Source organism: Manihot esculenta, chromosome 12 (genome assembly GCF_001659605.2).
Source record: "Manihot esculenta cultivar AM560-2 chromosome 12, M.esculenta_v8, whole genome shotgun sequence".
Taxonomy (NCBI): Eukaryota; Viridiplantae; Streptophyta; class Magnoliopsida; order Malpighiales; family Euphorbiaceae; genus Manihot; species Manihot esculenta.
The window spans coordinates 1,608,606-1,618,748 of record NC_035172.2 but is presented as its reverse complement, the minus strand read 5'-3'; the positions used below and the strand labels follow the sequence as shown (position 1 = coordinate 1,618,748).

The window sequence follows — 10,143 nt, the reverse complement described above, 5'->3', positions numbered from 1 at the left end:
TATAAAAAAATAATTTATCTGAAAATTTAAATTATTAATTTATCGATTATATGTATATTTGCTTATCATTAAATCATATTTGGCTTAATTTCGCATTAATTATTAAAAAATATTAAATGGGAAAATTTTATATAGATGATTTTAATTATAACTTTATTATAAAATAAAAAAATAAATTGCTTTATAACAAAATGAAAAAGGGAAAAATAATTAGAAAAATGCCATGCAAAATTCTTTCTGTAAAGAAAATAATAAGAGAAAAAGAAGAAGGAGCTATATGCTTTAATTCACTTTTGCTTTACCAAATCACAAAATCTCCTTTTCATGTACATTGGGACCAACTTGTCTTTAGCTTTACAAATAATATTATAAGTTTTCAAAAAGTATGCATATTGTGCTTGTCTTCAATCAACACATAAATCAAACATGGTCCCCATTCCCATGCTAATCTATAAACTTTACATTAAGTTTTCGACAGTCTAATAATACGATGTATTTCGTTTAAATTAAAAAAATTGATAAAATTATTTAAAATTTAATTTAATTTTTTATTTATTTTAATTTAATTTTAAATTAAATCGATCAAATGATTATTCTATTAATTTTAATATTTTAATTTATTATTTTTTTTATAAATGATTAAACGTAATAAAAAATTATAAACTTGTCAAATTCAAGAAAAAAAAAATAACAATTAACATAGAATTAAGCATACCAACATGAGAAAAAGTGGATTTGCCCTCTAATCAAGACATTGACCATTTGTCTTTCTTTTTTTTTTTTTTTTTTTTTATGGATATATGTAATCAATTATTGTTGGATGAGGAGTATCCCACATTAGTTAGTTACAATAAAGATTAAGAGGATTTGTGATATGACAAAACTAAAACTTATTTTAATGGATGTAAATCTAAGTTCAAAGCATTAATTATTTCAAAAAAAAATTCAATATATTGATTTTTTGGGAGCCTGAATCTGAATAAATTCATAGACTAATGAAAAGAATTAGAACCTATAAAGTTCAAGTAAAAACCATAGTTCTGATGGACAATGTTTTCTCTTCCCCTCGTAACGCTGCGTTTCCTGCTGATCTCCGTGTTCTCGTTGTCGATGACGATCCCACCTAGTTGAAAATCCTTGAAAAGATGCTCAAGAAGTGTTCTTTTGAAGGTTAATTCGCTCAATCTCTCTTTACTTCTGCTCCTCTTTTCACTTGTTAGCATTTAATCAAGCTTGCTTATTATCACTACCACTGTAAATTATAAACTGGGTTAATGTTGCGGATGAACCTGCCTCTAATCCTTCAATATTTCCTGCATCAATTTCCTTTTCTTTGCTGTTCCATGGTGGTAATTAATAATTGACGCGTCTTTTCTATTCTGTTGTTCTGCTACTTGGGTTCTTTAGGATAGCGAGTTTTTCCTGTTGAAAATGCATTTGAAATTCGAATTTGTACTTTTTTTAATCTCAATAACAATGCCATTTGTCTTGTTCAAGTGTGAAGGCAACAGGAACCTATATGACATCATGTTAATATGGAATTCTGGGCGCCGTTGATGATCTTTCTGAGCATTTTTTCAGCCTATCCGTTGGATTTTTACTGTCTTAATTCAGAATTTAATTCGTGGATTTTGTTAAGTGAAACCACTGGTCATCATATAAACATGCACTTAATCTGGAGAACGTTCTAAAATTTAAATGGCTCAACGTTTCATTTCACTTATCAACTTTGCTTTTCGAGGTCTAACATACTCTTGAGCTCAAAAATTTCATAATAAGTAGGCAAAAATTTTAGTTAAAAAAAAAAATTGCCCTGTCAGCTGTACATGGTTTCAAGCGGTAATTTCATTTATTTTAGTTTTTCTCTTTTGCTTCTTCTATCAGCTCTTCTCTTTATCGTGCATGTGCTCACTCATGAAAATCAACTTGTAAGGAGAAAGTGCTTTGGGGCTTATTAATCTCTCGTCATGATTGTCCTTTGGCAATGTTGGATTACAATTTGATCCCATGTTTGGTGAATCAACCTTCCTGTTGGTCACGGTAAACACCATACATATCAGACCTCATGTCCTTACACAATGGGTTTAAGTCACTATTTCGTGAGCCACTATTACAAGTGTTGGATCTGGCAAGATAGTGTTGGCTCTTATATCATTTGCTATTAACCACTTAAGAAACAAGCCAAATAAGTAGAATTCACTCGTAAAAGAGGCCTGCAATGGAATGTGCCAAAGGACTTATTATCCACTCACTAAGGTTGTCATATAGCAATTTCAGACCATAGCATTGACGGATACATATCATCTTTAATAGTTTTCCCTTCTGGAATGCTGTTGTGTTGTTTAGTGACCAGATGTGCTTTAGCAAGAGAAGCTCTGCACTTGCTTCATGAGAGGAAAGATGGATATGACATTGTCATCAGTGATGTCAACATGCCTGACGTGGATGGTTTAAACTTCTTGAACACGTTGGACTGGAGATGGATCTTCCTGTCATTAGTCAGTTGTTTTCCCCTAAATATATGGATTTGAATACCAAAACCTTTCCTCTTTATTTATTTTTGTTTCTTATACGCTCTTTTGATAAAATGTATTCATGTCACTTTGCAGTGATGTCTGTTGATGGAGAAAAAAGATGGCTTATGAGAGGTGTTCAACATGGAGCCTGTGATTATCTTCTTAAGCCAATACGAATGAAAGAGCTTCGGAATATATGGCAGCATGCATTCAGAAAGAAAATTCTTGAAGAAATGGAAACTATGCAAATGACTATAAATGGACTAGATCAGCTCAACAATGGCTTGTTTTGTGGAGAAGATCTGACTTCAATCAAGAAAAGAAAAGAAAAGATACTGAAAGCAAACATGATCACAGATATCCTGGTGACAATTCTTCCACAAAGAAAGCCAGAGTAGTTTGGTCAGTAGACCTTCATCAGAGTTTTGTCACAGCGGTAATTCAGATAGGATTTGATGGTAAGTGTTGTACCTTTAGCTACAAATTTTGAGTCAAAGCGGTAATTCAGTTATATCTTAGTTACAAAATTTTAGTCACTGGATCACGAGTATGAATTGTGGATATTTATATGTTTAAAATTTTTGACATGTTTTTCGTATATGTGGTTTTCAATATCTGTTTGGCAGAAGTTGGTCCAAAGAAAATCCTCGACTTGATGAGTGTCCCATGGTTGACAAGAGAAAATGTTGCACGCCACTTGGAGGTATTCCTTGCTGAAGTAATGGAAATACACTAGCATGCTTGTTTAATATTAAACAGAATGAATTCTTTATGAAGTTTATCAAGTCTTAAAGTATGTATTCTCATTAGAAGGTTTTTCCTGGACACAGAAATACCTACACTATTTGAGTAGATTGGAGAGGGAAGAAGAGCTGAAAACTTGCGTTGGTGGGATAAAGCATTCAGACTCACCCGTGACAGGTTATGTTACCATTAGTACTCAGAACTTGATCAACATGCAACATCTTGATGTTAAAAAGCGCAACTGTGGATTTCCAGGCACTGGTTTACAAGTCCAAAATATGGAGCCTAGAAACCATGGCAGCGAGGCAAAGTTAAGATTTATGCAGAACGCAAAAGAACTTTAGCTGTAGAAGTTCCTAATCTTTGTAAGCCCTTGATGGAAAATCTAGTTGGTATCTACTTGGCATTGTTGGTTTTCAGTGATATAGCTTAACATTTTTATCACATTCTGAGGAGCCATGTCATTTGATGTCTCTTTGGTTTGGCAGAAGCTAGTCCGGAGAAAAACATTTACTGGAAAAAATTTCCATGGTTGACAGGAGAAAATGTTGCTGTACGTTGGCAGGTATTCGAATCTGACAAGAAAGAGAAAAGATTACCACATGCTCTCTCTAGCATGCATCTCTATTTTCTACAATTTCATTCTTAAGCACTGGGAATCCTCATTGGAAATTTTTCTCTTTGCAGAAATACCGTCTTAATCTTTGGACTGGATTGCAGAAGCAAATTGACCAAAAATTTGCTTTTGAATCAACATATTATTCAGAATCACCTGCACTAGATTCCACTGCAAGTGTTGACACTCAGTACTCATGCAACATGTGGCATGAAGGCGTTTCAAATTCTAGTTGTGAATTTTCTGGCAACTTGGAACCCAGAAGCTACGGCAGAAGCTATGTAAGTGATGAAGAGGAAACCGTTTCAGTGCCTGTGGTAGCATCCAAAAGATCTTTAACTACTGATGAGTCTGATACTTGGAAGCCCAGGAGTTCAGAGACTCAATTTAGTTATTCTAGCCCCTCTTCAGAATCAGGAGTAAACCTTGTAGCATTTGATTCTATATTTGTATGCTCAAGGGATGATGAAAAGAAAAAGAAGCACAAAGATGGTGAAGAACGAACTTCAAGCAAAAACCCATTAATGGCCGACGTCCCAGGTATTTATTCATACGTTTATATACCATACAATACTATAGATAATTTTGACAAGTACTGTATATTTAGCAACAGAATGGGAAATCAAGGAATCAACATGATACCATAAATTTTCATACCCATAAAAGCTGATGTATTAGACCTTGAATTGGAATTTGAATCCTGGTGTATTATGAGAAACATGCATGGAGTTAATCCTTCCAATTTGTTAGTCACCAATCATGCTCATCCTCTTTCATGGAAAATAATTCTCTTCGTTATAAAGTTGTAATTAGTGGGCATTTCCTTTTAGAGTCCATTGAGTTTATTTTAAATCTTTCCTTACTCGCTTTCTAAAAGGATATCTTTAAATTAAAATTAGAATGTGGACTTGAATCTGATTCTATTATATTGAATATGATACTTTAACATTAGATTATACTAGATTAGGTATTTTTTTTTATAATTTTTTTAAAAAATAAAATTTATTAAAGAACATCCAAGGTCGAACTTTATCTATAAATTTTTTAAAATAAAAAAAAAAATAATTTAAATTGATAGATTCGATGCTTGTCAATAAGTCATCTCTCGTGTAAGCCCATATATCAAAAAACAAAAGAAATAAATAAAAACAGAAATATTTAATAACTCTATCGGAAGGAGGAGAAAAAAACCCACATATAGACAGGATGGAAAGGCTGTCAATGCTTGAGAGAAAAAAACCCACTTGCAGGTTTCAAAGGTTGCTTAAGGGATTATTTTTAAAAGCAGGATGAAATTATAAAAAATTATAAAATATATGGTTAAATTGGAATTTACAACTTTTTTTGAAAATTAAGGTCAAGATGCGCGCCACGGCACAGGTACCAAACCACTAACATTCTCCTGCGCCTTCTCCTTCCTTTCTTTTTCTGTTTATATATATATTTTTTAAAAATTTTCTTTCGCTTTCTCGCCCTTTCTTCTCTGAAATGCTAAAAACCGAATTAAAAACCTGCATCCTCTCCTCATTTTAAGACCTTTTCTCTCTTCTGACCTCTGTCTCTCTTTCTCTCCTTCCTTCTATATCTCACTCGATTCCCACTCTCCGTCTTTTGAGTTTTGTGTCTTGATTATTGAATCCGAGCCGGCTGTGATGGATAATGGTTTCTCTTTCCAACGCTACGATGCGTTTCGTGCAGGTCTCCGTGTTCTCGTTGTCGATGACGATCCCATGTGGTTGAAAATCCTTGAAAAGATGCTCAAGAAGTGCTCTTATGAAGGTTAATTCGCTCAATCTCTGCTTATTTCCTGTTCCTCTTTTCATATTTGCTAACATTCAATCAAGCTTGCTTCTTTTCACTGCTACTGTTGGTTGTAAACTGGGCTAATGTTGCAGATGAACCGGCCTAACTCCTCCTTTTGTCAATCTTTGAAACTTCTAATCCTTCAATATTCCCTGCATCAATTTCTTTTTCTTTGCTGTTCTATGGTGGTAATTGTTGAGGCATCGTGTTTCCTGTTTTTCCTGTTGCAAAGTGAATTTGAAATTCGAAATTTATTGGGTTTTTTTAATTTTTTTTTTAAAGAATGCTTCTTGTCTTGTTTAAGCGTGAAGGTGACATGAACCTATATGAAATAATGTTAATCTGGTTCTGTGAATGCGGATGATGTTGTTTATGAGTATTTTTGCTGTGCTTTTCTGGGATTTTTATCGTGTAAATTGAGAATTTAATTCGTGGATTTTTTTTTTGATAAAGGAAAATTCGTGGATTTTCTTAAGTGAAATCACGGTCATCACAATACAGGCACTTATTAGGGATTTATTTTTAAAGGAAAATATGAGAATGTTGTAAAACTTGAGGAATCTAATATACACTTAAACTCAAAAATTTCAAGAAAATTCTTACTTGAACCAGGGTATCTATATATCTAATAAACAACAGAAAGCTATCAATATATATTTATAGGTAAGACCTAGCATGATTTTAGCTCATAGAGCAACGTATAAAATTAAACGGTGTATACAATCAGGTGCAAGCAAGATTTGTTCACAATTTCATTACAAGTTAGCACAAATCTGGTCTGCCTGCAGTCCATTCTTGTCATGCATTAACATAGCATGAGCAGACTATGTCATTAGTACTAGCATGTCACTTTCAACATAAGTAACTTTGTCATTTTATGAAAGTTTAAAACACAATCAGTAAAATTTAGAGCATAGCTGGTCATAAGGTTAAAATCTTTTTTTATTTTTGACAAGGCAGTTAATTTGTATTTAATTGTTATGATTTTTATGTTTAGATATCCAATAGATTTTGATTTTAATTCAAGTATTCAATAAGTTAATTCCAAATAATATAAGAGTGTAAACATATTTAGAAAATTTTTTATATGGTGTACAATTCAAATGGTATATCCAATTAATTAAAAATTAGAATATCATATTAATACGTGGACTCTACCATGTTTTGGATAAGATTTTCTCTTATTTTAGATAATGTGTGAATTTTAGATGGGAGGGGTGTACATCCGGGTGCATATAATTGGCATTCATACTGTTAAGAATTTGAACTTTATTTGATAAAAGTTTTCATTATACAAAATGGCATCTAGATATGTTCAACTTTCTAATCCGCATTGACATTACCATAACGTTGAGTTTTTTACTTTTCCCTTCTGGAATGTTGTTGTGTTGTTCAGTGACCACATGTGCTTTAGCGAGAGAAGCTCTGCACTTGCTTCAGGAGAAGAAAGGTGGATATGACATTGTGATCAGTGATGTCAACATGCCTGACATGGATGGTTTTGAACTTCTAGCAGATGTTGGACTAGAGATGGATCTTCCTGTCATCAGTCAGTTTCTTGCCACTGACATATGGACTTGAATACCAAAAGCTTTCCTCTCTTCTTTTTTCTTTTTTTGGTTTCATATGTTCACTGGAACCATACTTCTGATAAAATGTATTCATGTCACTTTGCAGTGATGTCTGTCGATGGAGCAACAAGTCGGGTTATGAAAGGTGTCCAGCTTGGAGCCTGTGATTATCTTCTTAAACCAATACGTATGAAAGAAATTCAGAATATATGGCAGCATGTAGTCAGAAAGAGAATATATGAGCCAAGAGACATTGAAATTCTTGAAGGAATGGAAACCATGCAAATGACTACAAATGGATCAGATCAGTCCGATGATGGTCACTTGCCTTGTGGAGAAGATCCGACTTCAGCTAGGAAAAGAAAAGATGTTGAAAGCAAACATGATGACGAAGATCCTAGGGACACTTCTCCCACAAAGAAAGCCAGGGTAGTTTGGTCAGTAGAACTTCATCAGAAATTTATCAAAGCTGTAAATCAGATTGGATTTCATGGTAGGTATCAGCTATATCATTGATCAGAAAATTTCACCAGTGGATCACAATTATGAATAGTGTATCTTAGTATGTTGACAAAAAGTTTTTGACCTATATTAGTCATTTATATGGTTTTCAATGTTATAGCCTACATCTTTATCATACTTCCATGGAGCCATGACATGTAATGTCTGTTTGGCAGAAGCTGGTCCAAGGAAAATCCTTGACTTGATGAATGTTCCATGGCTGACAAGAGAAAAGGTTGCAAGCCACTTGCAGGTATATTCCTCGATAAAATAATGGCAAAACATTCATATCCTTGTTTAATGTTTAAACAATTTGAATTCTCTGTTAAGTTTATTGATTTTTGAACAGTATATGAATGCTCACTAGGAAGATTTTCCCTTAATGCAGAAATACCGTCTCTACTTGAGTAGACTGGACAGGGTAAAAGACTTGAGAACTTGTGTTGGTGGGATATATTATCCAGAATCGCCTGCACTCGACTCCACTGCAAGTGCTGAAACTCAGTACTCATGCAACATGTGGCACAAAGGAGTTTCAAATGCTAGTTGCGGATTTTCTGGCGATAGCTTATCTCTGTATTACTTGGACCCCAGAAGCTACGGCAAAAGCTATGTAAGTGATGAAGAGGAAACTGTTTCAGTGCCTGTGATAGCATCCAAGAGATCTTTAACTACTTATAATTCTAATACATGGAAGTCCAGGAGTTCAGAGCCTGAATTTAGTAGCCCTTCTTCAGAATCGGAAGTAAACTTTGCTGTATTTGATTCTACTTTCCTATTTGCATACTCAAGGGATGATGACAAGAATCACAGGAATGATGATGAGCAAACTTCAAGCAAAAACCAATAATGACCCATATTCGAGAGATAATCATACGTGTGCTGGACTCCTCCATATAAAAATTACGTGGGATCTACTCTTTTATATCCTGTACGTTTGTGCCACACGTTTGTATTCCGTATTCCGTATTCCGTATTCCGTATTCCGTATTCCGTATTCCGTATTCCGTATGTTTGTGTCTTGGGTTCATTTTTAGTTAGATGAAAAAAGGGTGTACTATTTTATCAATAAAAAAATTATTAATATATAGTTAAATACTTATTGAATAAGTAGTTCATAAAATCTAAAATTTTAGTTTTAAAAATATTTTCTGATACTTCAATTATAAAAATTTTAATAATAATAAATAAAAATAGTCGTATAATGTATATATTTTCTCTAATTCATTTATGTTTTATTAGTAAATGTTAACTAATTTAGAGGATAATAAAAAATCTGTTAAACAACTAATGATTTAATAATATTTGAGATAATAAAATTCTATATTATGATAGTAAAAAATAAAAGGTAAAAACTACATATTAAATTATATTATTAAAACACATTTAGGAAATGATTTGTATTTGTAAAATATTTTTTAAAAAAATATTTTTTTTAAAATAGTTTTCATCAAAAATATTTTTCAAGGAAGTAATTTATTTTCATTTTAAAAAATAAAATTTACTAAAAAATTTATATATAGAGGTAGATGTGATTGCGGTTCGGTTTGGATTATGAATCGAATTGAAATTGGTTAAATTTGATACTGGATCACTCAATTAGTTTCGGTTTCTAAATCAAACTGAAATTAGACTAGGAAAACCGATTATGATTTCCCTCCTATGAATTAGAACTGGAATTAGACTGAAATTGGTTCGAACCGATGATTCAATTCGATTCTAATTTAATTTTTTAATTTTTAAATTAATTATTTTAAAATATTGTATCACTTAAAATTAATGCATAAGCAGATATAAAATCGTAAAAATTTGAAATCGTAATTGTCTTAAAATCGGATTAAAAAAATTAAAATTGCATTGTACCATTTTAAATAATCTAATTCCTAACCGTGAATTTTGAATCGAAACCAGCGTATGGCCATATTTATATAGAAGTCTTAATAAAAATATAAAAAATGTGATTTTTTTATTAATTAAATTTTTTAAATATTCAAATACTAGAAAATACAGAAATCAAACAAATGGAGCTGTAAGTTTGAGGATGCAAGTTTTTCCTTTTAGGAAAGATCCTTCTCTAAATACTAGTATATCACAAAGAAAATATAGGGTAATAAACAAGAGGTTAAAAGGTTGGAATTAAAATTAAAAAAATAAATAAATAAAGAATTAGGTTTTGTGGGCTTTGCACCAATTTTCTTGAGTAAGATGTTACAACTCTTCAAGGCCCAACAGCTCTAAAATTATTTTATAAATTGTATATAAATACATATTAAAGCACTATTTCACCCAATAAAGGAGGTTCAATTTTGCTATTTTTTTATTTTTTATTCATTTAGATCAGAAATTTCAATTTATACTCAATGTAGCTTAAAACAACGAAAAATCAAGAAAT

The 10,143-nt window shown here is 32.1% G+C and overlaps 2 protein-coding genes across 3 annotated transcripts; both read left to right on the top strand.

Moving 5' to 3' along the window:
• The first annotated feature begins 836 nt into the window (after window positions 1–836).
• On the top strand, window positions 837–8,881 carry LOC110627349 (two-component response regulator ARR11). Of its 2 annotated transcripts, XM_043949068.1 has the most exons (12): window positions 837–2,974; window positions 3,143–3,219; window positions 3,347–3,437; window positions 3,516–3,652; window positions 3,749–3,825; window positions 3,948–4,416; window positions 5,575–5,655; window positions 7,076–7,228; window positions 7,357–7,743; window positions 7,928–8,004; window positions 8,140–8,703; window positions 8,746–8,881. In XM_043949068.1, exons 4-11 carry the CDS (start codon window positions 3,637–3,639, stop codon window positions 8,599–8,601), a joined length of 1,722 nt encoding a protein of 573 aa, XP_043805003.1. In that variant the 5' UTR covers window positions 837–2,974; window positions 3,143–3,219; window positions 3,347–3,437; window positions 3,516–3,636; the 3' UTR covers window positions 8,602–8,703; window positions 8,746–8,881. The 2 variants fall into 2 exon arrangements, with proteins under 2 accessions (XP_043805003.1, XP_043805004.1); XM_043949069.1 differs by lacking the exon at window positions 5,575–5,655 and having other exon boundaries at window positions 838–2,974; window positions 3,347–3,652.
• On the top strand, window positions 1,827–3,604 carry LOC110628367 (two-component response regulator ARR11). Its single transcript, XM_021775008.1, has 6 exons — window positions 1,827–1,839; window positions 2,347–2,448; window positions 2,610–2,881; window positions 2,994–3,015; window positions 3,143–3,234; window positions 3,347–3,604. The coding sequence occupies exons 1-6, from the start codon at window positions 1,827–1,829 to the stop codon at window positions 3,602–3,604; spliced, it is 759 nt and encodes a 252-aa protein (XP_021630700.1).
• Window positions 8,882–10,143: the final 1,262 nt, after the last annotated feature.

Excerpts from the sequence above, each read along its gene's own strand:
- LOC110628367 (XM_021775008.1), top strand. Across the intron at positions 3,016-3,142 it reads ACAAATTTTGAGTCAAAGCG|AAGTTGGTCCAAAGAAAATC; the intron begins GTAATTCAGTTA and ends TCTGTTTGGCAG. Across the intron at positions 3,235-3,346 it reads TGGAGGTATTCCTTGCTGAA|AAATACCTACACTATTTGAG; the intron begins GTAATGGAAATA and ends TCCTGGACACAG.
- LOC110627349 (XM_043949068.1), top strand. Across the intron at positions 7,744-7,927 it reads AAATCAGATTGGATTTCATG|AAGCTGGTCCAAGGAAAATC; the intron begins GTAGGTATCAGC and ends TCTGTTTGGCAG. Across the intron at positions 8,005-8,139 it reads AGGTTGCAAGCCACTTGCAG|AAATACCGTCTCTACTTGAG; the intron begins GTATATTCCTCG and ends CCCTTAATGCAG.